The sequence below is a fragment of the Hemitrygon akajei genome, chromosome 27 (genome assembly GCF_048418815.1).
Source record: "Hemitrygon akajei chromosome 27, sHemAka1.3, whole genome shotgun sequence".
Classification (NCBI taxonomy): Eukaryota; Metazoa; Chordata; class Chondrichthyes; order Myliobatiformes; family Dasyatidae; genus Hemitrygon; species Hemitrygon akajei.
Window position 1 is genome coordinate 48,386,712 of NC_133150.1, and position 14,735 is coordinate 48,401,446.

A 14,735-nucleotide genomic window follows, 5' to 3' on the forward strand; every position below is an offset into this window, starting at 1 on the left:
ACCACTACATACACGGTGTCACTTTACCAGTCTGTGTACAGTATATAAGTTACTTGTACAATGTTTTATAGGATTGCTTTTATCTTTAAATTTATTGTTTCTTATTGTATTCTATATGCTAATTGTGTTTTTGTGGCTCTGGCTAAAGAAATTCCTCCTCATTGTCACTGTAAGTGGATGTCCCTGTATTCTGAGGCTGTGCTTTTGTGGATCTGGAGTAACAATCAATTTGTTCTCCTGTGTGCTGGAGAATGACAAAAGAACTGTCTTGCACAAATGTGTCGTGTGCGACCCAGTACGGCAGCGTGTCACCGTTTCCAATGTGTTCCTTCCCCAGGATCTGAAACTTCTCCTTGCTGAGTATGAAAAACTTCGAAATAAGGTTCCGGAAGCTCTCCCGAAGGACCTAATGGAGCGAGTCAACCGGATTAAAGTTGAGGCTGGACAGAACCTTAAAAAGTATGAGGAGTTCATGGCAATGATTAAAAGTAAGTAACTGCCTTGAAATCACGAAATTGGATGAATATTTACAGAGGGGATGTGTCAGGAGAGACTCCAATGGTGGAGAAAGTCTGTGTTGTTGCAAATTCCACTCTAGTGTACTTGGAAGCAATGGCAGAGTTCAGTTTGTTCCAAGCTCTTGTCTGTTGAAGCCACCTCTCCTCTTCGGAGGCAGGTCAGTACTAATGCACTCCTGTTCTAATTCCAACAAGTTCCTAGGAGGGGCAGAAGATCCAGAGAGAGGAGATCAGCCTCTCCTCTTAATATGGGAGGGGCAGAATGTCAAATGGGCTTCGGCAGACTGAGTGTGGGTGGCAAATGGTCACTGAGATCTCACCATTGGGAGGGGCATCACAAAGGGCAATCTCATGTCTCTCACTCTCACCTTTCGTTGGTGTCTCAAGTTTTTTCATGCCACCTTTGGTGCCAAGGAGGTTTTGAATGGAGAATGTGTGATGCTGAGGCTTTATTAAGGCATTGGTCAGACTACACTTGGGAGTATTGGAGAATTTTGGGTCCTTATCTAAGAAAGGATGTGCTGGCATTGGGGAGGGGTGCAGAGAAAGTTCACAAAACTTGTCCCAGAACTGAAAGGGTTAATGTATAAGGCCCATTTGATGGCTCACTGGAGTTTAGAAGAACGGCTGATTTATATTCCCCCCTCAACCCAATTCTCCTGCCTTCTGCCCGTAACCTCTGATGCCCTTACTAATCAAGAACTTAGGGGCAGCACAGTAGTGTAGTGGTTAGCACAAAACTGTATAGTAACAGCGACCCAGGTTCAATTCCCACTGCTGTCTGTGAGGAGTTTGTACATTCTCCTTGTGACTGTATGGTTTCCTCCGGGTGCTCCGGTCTCCTCCCACTGTCCACTGGTTTGTAAGTTAATTGGTGATTGTAAATTGTCCCGTGTTTAGGCTAAGGTTAAATCAGGGGTTGCTGGGTGCTGCAGCTTAAAGGGCTCAATCTGCACTGTATCTCTGTAAATAAGTAAATATACCCGATAACTTGGCCTCCACAGCTGTCTGTGGCAATGAATTCCACAGATTCACCAACCTCTGGCTAAAGAAATTCCTCCTTGCCTCAGTTCACATAAACACAGGAACCTGAAGGGGTGTGGATCATGTGCAAGCAGAAGATTAGTTTAACTTGCACTGTGGTCAGCACAGATGTTGTGGGCTGAGGGGCTTGGCACTGTACTGTTCTGAGTTTTATGAAATTAAGTTGGGTTCCATACTGTGAAGCAGCGAATTGTATGGTCAGTAAAGTGAAGGCCATGTTTACACTGGTTTACCTCATCCAGTTGACATTGCAGTGTCTCATACAATGGCCCTTGTTCGGGATCTTTTGATGACGCTGTGAATGTGCTTTCATTTTAGCAACTGAACAGAAACTTGCACTGGGAACCAAGCAACTGGAGAGCAAGTCTGCACAGCTAGAAGACTATCAGAGTAAAGTAGCCAAGATCAAGGATTATATTGAATCTCAAGCACGGTACTACAGACAATGCACACCGTAATGCTACACGGGCATCGTGTGAGGCTTGCTGAAGAGCATCTTTGTTTCTGAAGATTCAAAATTTATATTGGGATTTGGAGTACAAGACTCTAACTCTGCTTTATTCAAAAACAACTTTGTCCCAAGCAGTTTTTTTAAAAAAACAATCATCGTGAATATTTTCATTCTCACTTTCATTTCTCCACTTTTTTAACCAGAATGTGTTCAATTTTGTTCTATGGATAGCAAATGAAAAGCTTTCCATAGGAAGCTAATTACAGTGTTGTATTAACTTATTAAAATGCAATAAATTTAAAACAATCAGCTTTTCAGTAGATGAAGCAAAAGCCCTGGTTTACTTATCGAGCTCACTTCCTGATTCAGCAGTGGTGTTTGGGGGTCATCATCTCGTGCTGTGATTGTTCCTGGCAAATCTTTCTACAGAAGTGGTTTGCCATTGCCACCTTCTGGGCAGTGCGGGGTAACTGGGCGATATTTCCATGTTGAATCACTGCTTCCCATTTGATGTTGGGTGATGGCAGAGGATCAGGTGAGTCAGTCGGTCTGAATTAATTCCTATGCCTGTGTACACGTCGGTGTCTAACACCCTCTCCACAGAACATTAGGGACTGCTTATGAATGTTGATCATGTGGTGGGAATTGGTCAGCAGTTTTCATGGAGAAAGTATTACACTAGTCCCACCTTCTCTGAGAGAATAAGTGCTAATTTATTGTCACTCAGCCATGCACATATATACAGCCAAACAAAACACCGTACCTTCAGGGCCAAGATGCAAAAAGCAGTACAGATAGTCACACACACCATACAACACAATACCACATACTGTCACAGAGTAATATTATCACAAGTCCCTGAGTGTCATGGTCTGCAGCGTGAAGGTGAAGGTCTTGTAAACCTGACCTGGCATTCAAAGGGCAAAAGAATATTCAATATAACCTTCCTCCTTCAAACAATAAATGGTGTCCAGAAGCAAGCAGAATGACTTGCCATGGCATAGGGATTAGGGCAATGCTTACAGTGATCAGCGATTCAATTCTGGCTGCTGTCTGTAAGGAGTTTGCATGTTCTCCCTATGACCATGTGGGTTCCCTCCAGTTGCTCTGGTTTCCTCCCACATTCCAAAGGCATATGGAGTAGGGTTAGTAAGTTGTGGGCATGCTATGTTGGTGCCAGAAGTGTGGTAACATTTGTGGGCTGCCCCCAGCACATCCTTGGACTGTGTTGGTCATCGATGAAAATAATGAATGTTTCAATGTACGTGTAATCTAATCCAATGAACACATGAAAACTTGAAACAAATGTTGTCACAGAGATTTTAATCTTTATATCTACAGAAACATTTCTCAGAAGCGATTTTGGTCATTTTGTTCAACACAATGTAAATGGAAGGCGAAACATATTTCACTTTGAGTTTTCAAATGCAGTTTTAAGAGAAAATTAAAACTGATGCTCAGACTTAAAGAGCAGCACCAGGCAGAGACAACCCCAGGGTCTCTCAACCATGCACCATCACCAGTTCAGAAGCTGAGCACTTCGATTAGCGAGGGTTTGATTTATTGTTAACTGGAGCAGGTGAATGCCTCCATGATGAATGGAGACATTCACAATATGCAACACTTGGTGTTGAGGCCAATACAGTCCACCTTAGTCTCATCCAACCACAAGACTTTCTTCCACATATTTACAGTATCTTCTAAATGATACTTTGCAAAGTCCTTACAGGCAAAGATGTGCTTTTTTTTTTTAGTAATGTGTGATGTAAATCTAATTCTGCACATAAGCTGGGTAATGCCATCCCTACTGTAAATCATGGTAGAGGTAACATCGTGCTATGGGGATGCTGTTCAACAGATTGGACTGGAAATCTGGTCAGGATTGATGGGAAGATGAATGCCGCTAAATACAGAAAGATCCTGAATAAAAACTGATAGTCTCTGCCAGAAAGCTTAAACTGGGGAATAAGTTTGTCTTTCAGCAGGGCAATGACCCAAAGCACACTGCCAGAGAAACCGCAGAGTGGCTTAAAATGAAGAAAATTGATGTCCTTGAGTGGCCCAGTCAGAGTCCAAATCTTAACCTAATCGAACACTTCTGGCAAGTCATCAGATTGCTGTCCACTGCTGCTCCCCAACTAACCTGGCCCAGTTTGAGCAATTTAGCAAGGAGGAATTAGCAAATCTTGCTCCAGCATATTGTGCAAAGCTAATTGAGATTTATCCAAAAAGACTACTGGCAGTAGTAGATGCAAGAGGAGGTTCAACTACTCACTGGGGGAGGGGGTGAATACTTTTGAACTGCTGACATCTCCTGTGGAAAAAAGTAGCATGTGATTTGCAAATAAAAATTCTCAGTTAAATCCCTGATTGTAATGGGGTCTGGATACTGTATGCAAGACACTGTATGCAAAACCTTCTAGCTGAATCCAAATACAAGTTACATGAGGAGCCTCTACACAGCTATTCACCCACCAAATTAATGCATAGCTTTAAAAACCAAACAGATAGCACAAAATCCTTTGACTTTTAGAAATTCTGATGTGGAGCAAAGATCTGCCATTCCTGGAAACCTGATGTCAAAAACTGAATACAAATCAAAGTCTGCAGATTCTGAAAACCTGAAATAAAACCAGAGAATACAAGTAAAGTGTCTGCAGATTCTGGAAACCTGAGACAAAAACTGTGAATACAACTCAAAGTCTGCAGATTCTGGAAACCTGAAATAAAAACAATACAAATAAATAAACTGCAGTTTCTAGTAACCGGAAGCAAAAACAGAGGGTACATATAAAAAGCTGCATATTCTAGAAACCTGAAACAGAAATGGTGCTGGAAGCACACAGACAGACAGGCAGCATCTCGTAAATAAAAACAATTAACACTTCGGGGCCAGGATCATGGTGAATCATCAACTCAAGTTTCCCTTTCCATAATAAAAAGCAAAGCTGGGAACACTGAGCATTTTGGACAGAACCTAAAGTGAAACAGTCAACATTTCAGGTCAACGGCCATTGTCAGAATGGTGGTCTATTCCGAGTTCCTCTCTAAATTTGAATTTATTAACTGGAAGCTAGGGCTTTTCTCTTTGGAGTGAAAGCGAATGAAAGGTGACTTGATAGAGGTGTATAAGATAAGAAGCATAGATTGAGTGGACAGCCAAAGACCTTTTCCCAGGGGAAATGGCTAATGAAAGAGGGCATAATATTAAGGAATGTTTGGTTGGGGGGGGGGGGGGGTACCAGAGGCAGGCTTTTCACACAGAGAGAGTTGGGTGTGTGGAATGTAGTGCCGGGGTGGTGTTAGAGGCAGATACATTAGAGGCATTTAGCAGAATTTTAGATAGGTACATGGATGATAGAAACGTGGAGTGCTATACCAGAGGGAGGGCTTAGTTTGATTTAAAGACTGGCAGAACATGGTGCACCAAAGGACCTGTATTGTGCTGTAATGTTCTATGTACAACAGAAGCTGAGGGAGGAAGCAGAAGCTGTTGGCCACACAGTCGATTCTCTTCCTCAGATCCACCGCTGGTCCAATCCCCGTGTTGCCTACCTGACTACCTTACAAAGCAATGCAGGAACATGAGCTAGCTCTTAAACTTGCAGAACAGTTTTCCTACAGGAAAGATGTAAATAAGATTGAAAGAGTTCAGAGAAAATTTGCAACCTTGTTGTTGGGGCTGGAGGACCTGAGTTACAAGCAAAAATTGAATAGGTTAGAACTTTATTCCTTCAGACATAGAAGACTGAGGGGAGATTTGACAGAAGTATACAAAATTATGAGAGGTGTAAATAGGGTAAATGCAAGCAGGCTTTTTCCACTGAGGTTGGGTGGGACTGCAACTTGAGGTGAAAAGTTTAAGCAGAACATGAGGGAAAATTTCTTCACTCAGAGGATCGTGACTGCATGCTAGCTCAATTTCATTTTTAAAGAAATGTTTGGATAGGTACCTAGATGGGAGGGCTATGGAGGGGTGCAGGCCATGGTTCGGCATGGACTAGAAGGGCCAAAGGGCCTGTTTCTGTGCTGAACTTTTCTAGGACTATGATGCTAGGAGCCTCTACACAGCTATTCACCAACCAAATTAATGCACAACTTTGAAAGCCAACAAGATAGGACAAAATCCTTTGAGTTGTACAAATGGAGCCTGCCAGTGTGAAGCAAAATGCTGCAGATTCTGGAAACTTGAAACAAAAACAGAATACAAACAAATATCTTCAGATATTGGAAACGTGAAATAAAAACAGAAAATACAAAGAAAAAAATCTGCAGATTCTGGAAACCTGAAATATAAACATGGTGTACAGGTAAAAATCTGCAGATTCCGAAAACTGAAGATGAAAACAAAAAACAAATAAATAAACCGCAGATTCTGAAAACCTGAAATAAAAAAGGTGCTGGAAACACTGAGAGGGACAGGCAGCATTTCGGCTTTAGGTTCTATGGAAGCAGAGAGAGAGGAAGCAGGAATACTTGGCCAATGGCTGATTCTCTTCCTCAGATCCACTGCTGGTCCAATCCCCATGTTGCCTGCCTGACCACAGTTCCAAAGCAATGCCGAAACATGAATCAGCTCTTAAACTCACAGAACAAACACAGGTTATATCATTTAACAGATCCTTACCAGAGCCAAATGTAGGGATTCACAAAGTTAGTCCACAAAACCTACAAGCATCTCCTGTGATTATACTAGATAGCTGAGGCGCACCTGTCAGTCCTGCTTTGCATTTCCACTTCATAGTTATGACAGTACGGCAATTCTGTTGTGTGGAAGGAACATGATCCCTGAAACAGCTTTCTGTGTAAAGTGTGCAGCCCTGACATTCTCTCAAGCTGTGATCACGAGCTCAAGGACAGAGTTTAGAGGAGAGTTGAAGGTCAGGGTCCCAGTAATCACCTAAAGACATAAGGAGATGGACCTATTCTACCCATAATATTACCTCTGCAAAGGCCAGCAAGTCTGAGTCCCTGATTAAACCAAACCTCTCAATAGTTGTGGGAGGCTATACAAATCTCTCGGCATTCATTAGCTTATACAGAATTCCACGTAAACTGACTATGTTATTAATTAAAAACAACCTACAAAAGCCTAACATGTTACTTGAGCATAAATATTCATTTCTGCCATTTAATAATTTGAAAATCTAAAACCATACTGCCTAAGGTCAACAATAAGTTCAAATGGACTTAAGTATTTACATTGAGTCCAGTCTTGTCTGTTGTCTGTCCTCTCCAATCCAATCCTTACTTCCACGGTGCAGGTCTCTCACTCAGACCAGGAGGATCAGTAACAATGAGGACCCCAAGGTGTTGTTAAATTTCTCGTCCCTCAGTTCTGGTCAGTTCTCCATGTCAACCAGATGTTATCGAGCATCTGTTCATTCAGCCTGAAATAGGGAATAATCTTTGCTTACTGAATAAAGCATCAGTGTGTTCACACAAAAGTTCAAAGTAAAGTTTTATTACCAGAGTACATACATGCCACCACATACAACCCTGAGATTCTTTCTCTGCAGGCATACAGTACTTAGCAAATCTATAGAACAGTAACTGCAAACATCAGGAACTGGTAACTGTAAATAAACTGTGCAAATGGAGATATAAATAAACAGTAATAAATAACAAGCATGAAAAAACAATATAACTGAGTCCTTAACGGAGTGGAGTTATTCCCTTTTGTTCAAGAACCTGATGGTTGAGAGGTAGTAACTATTCCTCAACCTGGTGGTGTGAGTCCTGAGGCACTTGTTCCTTCTACCTGATGGCAGCAGCGAGAAAAGAGCATGGCCTGGGTGATGAGGATCTCTGATGATGGATGCTGCTTTCCTACGGCAACATTTCATGTAGATGTGCTCAATGGTTGGGAGGGCTTTACCTGTGGTATACAGGGCCGAATCCACTACCTTTTGTAGGATTTTCCATTCAAAGACATTGGTGTTTCCATACCAGGCCATAACGCAGCCAGTCAGCACACTTTCCACCACAGATCTATAGAAGTTTGCCAAGGTTTTCGATGACATGCTGAGTCTCCGCAGACTTCTGAGGAAGTAGAGGCACTGTTGTGCTTTCTTTGCTATTATATTTATATGACGGGTCCAGGACAGGTCCTCTGGGATAGTGACCTCCATGAATTTAAAGATACTGACCCTCTCCACCCCTGATCCTCCAATGATTACTGGTTCATGGACCTCTGGATTCCCTCTCCTGAAATCTATAATCACTTCCTTGGTCTTGTTGACATTGAGTGAGAGATGGCAAGTGGATGACTTGGCATTAAAGAGAAATGTTTCCAGTTCAAGGAACTGGGGCCCTTCAAGTTCAGGTTCAGGTTCGTTGTAAACTCATTGTACATATACAACCAAATAAACCAGTGATCCTGCAGACCACAGTGCAACACTAAATGTACATCACACACAGCACATAAAACAAATTACCAGAAATAATCCAATATAATTCAAAATGCACGTAGTGCACAGCACAGGTAAACAGCTCGTTGTCCTAGTGACGAGACCCCGGTGATGGCAGGGTATTCATTAGTCTCACAACCTGAGGGAAGAAGCTGTTACCCAGTCTGGCAGTCCTAGTCCTGATGCTCCTGTACCTCCTTCCTGATGGTAGTGGGTCAAAGAGATTGTGGGATGGGTGGTAGGGATCCTCAACAGTGGGGTATGGATCCTTACCTTCGTGCCCTTTGTATACAACACCCAGTAAATGTCACAACTAGTGGGGAGGGAGACCCCTGTAATCCGCTCAGCAGTTTTTACTATCCTCTGTAGGGTCTTGCACGATGCCTTGCAGTTTCTGTACCACGCCAGACAGGACACTCTCAACAAAGTGCCCAATTTACCACCTTTCCCAACAGAAAGGCTATGTCTTTAAATAAGATCAGCTGAATTCAGAGCCACCTTGTGATGTAGCATTGGGTCCGAACTGACAGAGAGTGGCAAAGCAACCCCTTAGTTACTGATTAACAAGAGTATTGGCCAGGAAGGTCACCTCCTTCTGGAGGGCATGTAAGGACGGATGATAGATACAGATTTGGACAGAGACAGCCAGATACCAAATAATAAACCAATGTGTCCCACTGTGCCTCTGTTCCCTCTGGTGTTCTGTCCTCCGTGTCTCTCTTCCCCCTGGTGTTGTGTCCGACTCTCTCTCTCTCTGTTCCCCCGGTGTTGTGTCCCACTGTCTCTCTGTTCCTCTTGGTGCTGTGTCCCACTGAGTCTCCGTTACCCCTGGTGTTGTGTCCCACTGTCTCTCTGTTATCCCTGGTGTTGTGTCTGACTCTCTCTCTCTTCCCCCGGTGTTATGTCCCACTGTCTCTCTGTTCCTCTTGGTGCTGTGTCCCACTGAGTCTCCGTTACCCCTGGTGTTGTGTCCCACTGTCTCTCTGTTATCCCTGGTGTTGTGTCTGACTCTCTCTCTCTCTCGTCTCTTCCCCCGGTGTTATGTCCCACTGTCTCTCTGTTCCTCTTGGTGTTGTGTCTAACTCTCTCTGTTCCCCCGGTGTTGTGTCCGACTGTCTCTCTGTTCCTCTTGGTGTTGTGTCCCACTGAGTCTCCGTTATCCCTGGTGTTGTGTCCGACTCTCTCTCTTCCCCCGGTGTTGTGTCCCACTGTCTCCCTGTTACCCCTGGTGTTGTGTCTAACTCTCTCTGTTCCCCCGGTGTTAGTTCCCACTCTCTCTCTGTTACCCCTGGTGTTGTGTCCGACTCTCTCTCTTCCCCCTGGTGTTGTGTCTGACTCTCTCTGTTCCCCCGGTGTTGGGTCCCACTGTCTCTCTGTTCCCCCTGGTGTTGTGTCCTACAGTGTCTCTGTTTCCCCCCTGGTGTTGTGTCCCACAGTGTCTCTGTTCCTCTTGGTGTTGTGTCCCACAGTGTCTCTGTTTCCCCCCTGGTGTTGTGGTGAACTACATATACCTGTCTGGACACGCCCCTCTGCTGACTGCTCCTGTGGCTCCTCCCACTGACCCCTGTATAAAGGCGGTTGGTGTGCTTCCCCCCCACACGCCCCCCCCCCCAGTCTCCAGGATGTTGTGTGGTGGTTTCTTGCAGCTAATAAAAGCCTATCGTTTGCCTCCCGTCTCCGAGAGTTATTGATGGTGCATCAGTTGTGTCCCACAGTGTCTCTGTTCCCCCTGGTGTTGTGTCCGACTGTCTCTCTGTACCCCCCTGGTGTGTCCCACAGTGTCTCTGTTCCTCCTGGTGTTGTGTCCGACTGTCTCTCTGTACCCCCCTGGTGTTGTGTCCGACTGTCTCTCTGTACCCCCCTGGTGTGTCCCACAGTGTCTCTGTTCCTCCTGGTGTTGTGTCCCACTGTCTCTCTGTTCCCCCTGGTGTTGTGTCCGACTGTCTCTCTGTACCCCCCTGGTGTTGTGTCCGACTGTCTCTCTGTTCCTCCTGGTGTTGTGTCCGACTGTCTCTCTGTTCCCCCTGGTGTTGTGTCCGACTGTCTCTCTGTACCCCCCTGGTGTTGTGTCCGACTGTCTCTCTGTTCCTCCTGGTGTTGTGTCCCACTGTCTCTGTTCCCCCTGGTGTTGTGTCCGACTGTCTCTCTGTTCCTCCTGGTGTTGTGTCCCACTGTCTCTGTTCCCCCTGGTGTTGTGTCTGACTGTCTCTCTGTTCCCCCTGGTGTTGTGTCCGACTGTCTCTCTGTACCCCCCTGGTGTGTCCCACAGTGTCTCTGTTCCTCCTGGTGTTGTGTCCGACTGTCTCTCTGTACCCCCCTGGTGTGTCCCACAGTGTCTCTGTTCCTCCTGGTGTTGTGTCCGACTGTCTCTCTGTACCCCCCTGGTGTGTCCCACAGTGTCTCTGTTCCTCCTGGTGTTGTGTCCGACTGTCTCTCTGTTCCCCTGGTGTTGTGTCCCACAGTGTCTCTGTTTCCCCCCTGGTGTTGTGTCCCACAGTGTCTCTGTTCCTCTTGGTGTTGTGTCCCACAGTGTCTCTGTTTCTCCCCTGGTGTGGCGAACTACATATACCTGTCTGGACACGCCCCTCTGCTGACTGCTCCTGTGGCTCCTCCCACTGACTGTGGCTCCTCCCACAGACCCCGGTATAAAGGCGGTTGGAGGCACTGCTCCCCCCCACCCCCCAAGTCTCCAGGATGTTGTGTGGTGGTTTCTTGCAGCTAATAAAAGCCTATCGTTTGCCTCCCGTCTCCGAGAGTTATTGATGGTGCATCAGTTGTGTCCCACAGTGTCTCTGTTCCTCCTGGTGTTGTGTCCGACTGTCTCTCTGTACCCCCCTGGTGTGTCCCACAGTGTCTCTGTTCCTACTGTCTCTCTGTTCCCCCTGGTGTTGTGTCCGACTGTCTCTCTGTTCCTCCTGGTGTTGTGTCCCACTGTCTCTGTTCCCCCTGGTGTTGTGTCCGACTGTCTCTCTGTTCCCCCTGGTGTTGTGTTCCCCCCATGTCTCTGTTCGCCCTGGTGTTATGAAAGGACTAAATAAAATGGATGTGGAGAGGATGTTTCTAATAATAGGGGAATTTATCACCAGAGGACACAGCCTCAGAATACACGGACATCCCTTTACTGCCGAGCTGAGGTGCAATTTCTTTACCTAGAAGGTGGTAAGTCTGTGGAATCCATTACCACAGATTGTTGCGGAAGCCAAATCACTGGGTGGCACAGTAACACAGTCGGTAGCACAACATTTTACAATACAGGCAGCCCTGGTTCAATTCCCGTCACTGCCTATAAGGGGTTTGTCTGTTCTCCCTGTGACCATATGGGTTTCCTCCGGGTGCTCCGGTTTCCTCCCACTGTCCAGACATACCAACTGGTAAGTTAATTGGTCATTGTAAATTGTACCATGATTAGGCTAAGAGTTAAATCAGAGGATGGCTGGTCAGTGTGGCCTTGGGGGCCCCAATAAATTTCACTATCTCATTAAATACATAAATATTTCAAACAGAGATTGATAGGTTCTTGATTAGTAAGGGTGACAACAATTATAGGGAGAAGGCAGGAGAATGGGAAAATGAATCAGCCAGGAAATGCTCTAATTCTGCTTCAATGTATTATGATGTCGTCCCCTGTGTCTCTGTTCACCTTGTTGTTCACCTCTCCCCTTTCTGGCATCGTGTTGTCCTCTCATTAATTAAGCCAATTATTATGTTAATGGACTCTCTCAGGAAACAAACAATAAAGACAAATACAAATATATGACTTCTGAATAGAGGTCAAAGTTGGGGTGAAAGTTGAAATATCTAGAAATAAATATTATCCATCAGAGGCTGAAATGTTTATACAGGGAACTGTACCTCACAAATACAACATGATCTATTTTACGTACAGATACAATTAAGCAGGGATTGTGGCTTAACACGCTGAAGACTCACAAGCATTGCATGTAATCAATTGACAGATATTCTGTCAGTCCATGGCCTCCTCTACCGTCAAGATGAGCCACACTCAGGTTGGAGGAGCAACACCTTATATACCATCTGGCTAGCCTCCAACCTGATGGCATGAACATTGATTTCTCGAACTTCCAGTAACTGCCCCTCTCCTTCATTATTCCCCATTCCTGTTTCCCTCTCTCATCTTATTTCCTTACCTGCCCACCACCTCGATCTGGTGATCCCCTTCTTCCAGTCTTCTGTCCTCTCCTGTCAGATTCCCCCTCCTCCAGCCCTTTGTTTCTTTTATCGATCAAACCCCAACTCTTTACTTTTCCCCTCCCTGGTTTCACCTATCACCTATTTTTCCTCCCCTCCCCTTCTGATTCTGACTTCTCCCCTTCTTGTCCAGTCTTAGACTGAAATGTCAACTGTTTACTCTTTTCCACATATGCTAGCTGACCCGCTGAGTTCCTCCAGCATTTTGTGTGTGTTGCTATGGAATTCCAGCACCTGCAGATTTACTTGTGTTTGCGGAAGATATTCTGAGTGGATGTCGTTTGCAGTTTGTAGCCATGTGATGCTTTCATCGCCTAACTGAATGGAGACCGCAGAAGTGTGCAGGAACTCTGGAGAAACTCAGCAGGTCAAGCAGCAGTGGGGGAAGAAGCTCAATGCTTCAGGTTGAGACCCTGCTCCAGATTACAGAGTCAGTCATCTCTCACTTCTCCAATTGTGCAGGGGTACCGGATCACAGACAGCAGCTTCCACGAGCAGAGACACACATGCGGAAATTATGAAGTTCCTGCTGGTTTCACAACGTAATGACGGTGATGGTTTCACCGACATTTCAGTTACAAAACCCAGGCCCTCGGTTCTCAGCACTGTTATTGGGAATAACTGCAGCAAGGAACTGTAGACAGATCACATCACCAGTGTTAAAATAACTCTTCCCCTTAATGAGGTGAAACTCAACCATTGAAAGACAGAACGGTGGACTGTAATCCCAGCATACATTGAGAAACTGGCTCAGTGTGGTAAGTAGATTGCTCCACAAAATTTCCTTTACATAAACCCATTTGAACCAGGAATTAAAAACAGACTCCCTACTGTTGACATCAATATAGTCAAGAGGTCTATCACTGAGGACATCCTCAAGAGGCAGAGCCTATCACCAAGGACCCTCACCAACCAGGACATGCCCTCTTCTCATTACTACCATCGGGGAAGAGGTACAGGAGCCTGAAGACACACACTCAATAATTTAGGAACAGCTTCTTCCTCTCCGCCATTAATTTTCTGAAATGTCCCTGAACCCATCCACACAAACTCCTTATTCCTTTTTTATTGAACTAATTATTTATTTTTGCCATTTATAGTAATTTCAATGCCTTTGCACCATACTGCTGCCACAGAAGAGATTTCAGATCAAACAAGTCAATGTTTCAACTTGTCAGAGATGTTTGGATTGGTACGTGGATGGGAGGGGTATGGAGGGCTATGGTCACAGTACAGGTCAGTGGGAGTAGGCAGTTTAAATGGTTTGGCATGGACTAGATGGGCTGAAGGGCCTGCTTCTGTGCTGTACTTTTCCACTTCAGAAACTTTCCCATAAAGATTTCAACCTATCATCATTGGATTTAACAGAGAAAGTATAGAGTAAAATATAGAATAATACATCTGACTACATGTGGGCCAGTGTCCTCCAACACCAGCCTCAGGGAAGATGAAGCGAGGAAAAGCTTCACTGAGGAGCGTTGGTCAGTCCTGGTGTCCAAGCTGAAGCGGCCTACGGGGAGGCCAGGTACTCTCGCTACAGTTGAACCGTCCTTTCCCACTCATTCCGCTGGCTTCAGCAATGAGGCAGTTGTGTTTGCCCTCTCTCACGCACCACGTCTCACCTTCGATCACTCACTGGTCCGTGAAGCCACCGCGTCCGAGTTACATCAGTAAGCACACTCCAGTCTGCCTGACCTCAACACGCTCGATGCTGTTCCAACCCTTCAGCTTCGTTACTTGGCAAGGAGCTGACCTGTTTGAAAGGCGAAGCTGTAAGTGATTCTCGAAAACAGTTCCAACTACTCCATAGTTTGTGCCTTTTGCGCACCGGCTGAACACCCAAGTTGGTGTGATCGTTCATTGATTCTGTTATGGTTATTATTCTATTATGGATTTATTGAGTTTGCCCACAAGAAATGAATCTCAGGGTTGTATATGGAGACGTATATATACTTTAGTAATAAATTTACTTTGAACATTTCAGTTTACCTTGTCCTTAGCTTAGTTATAAGGAAACGGCGGATAAACTCGGGGTGATTTTCTCTGGAGCTTCAGAGGCAGAGGCTCTGATTTCCAACTTGGGAAAAAGTCTCTGACTCTTAC

The 14,735-nt window shown here is 45.1% G+C and overlaps 2 protein-coding genes across 6 annotated transcripts in view; one reads left to right on the forward strand and one right to left on the reverse strand.

Moving 5' to 3' along the window:
* LOC140717373 (laminin subunit beta-3-like) overlaps positions 1-2,333 on the forward strand; it is a 142,692-nt gene extending 140,359 nt beyond the window's left edge. For both annotated transcript variants that reach the window (XM_073030890.1, XM_073030889.1), the window contains exons 22-23: positions 338-488; positions 1,881-2,333. In XM_073030890.1, the coding sequence (XP_072886991.1) occupies positions 338-488; positions 1,881-2,020 (291 nt within the window). In that variant the 3' untranslated portion in view covers positions 2,021-2,333. The remainder of the gene's footprint in view (positions 1-337; positions 489-1,880) is intronic.
* Positions 1-14,735, reverse strand: part of LOC140717375 (calcium/calmodulin-dependent protein kinase type 1D-like) — a 45,268-nt gene that overhangs the window by 7,025 nt on the left and 23,508 nt on the right. The window contains exons 11-12 of one of the 4 annotated variants that reach the window (XR_012096524.1): positions 14,255-14,385; positions 7,216-7,403 (exon numbers count right to left, since the gene is read on the reverse strand). Coding sequence is in view for 3 of the 4 variants with exons in the window: in XM_073030893.1 (XP_072886994.1) it covers positions 14,295-14,385 (91 nt within the window). In the remaining variant the exon portion in view is untranslated. Of the gene's footprint in view, positions 1-3,319; positions 7,404-12,241; positions 14,386-14,735 lie in introns of those variants that run through there. The other 3 variants (XM_073030893.1, XM_073030896.1, XM_073030895.1) reach the window with 3 other exon arrangements.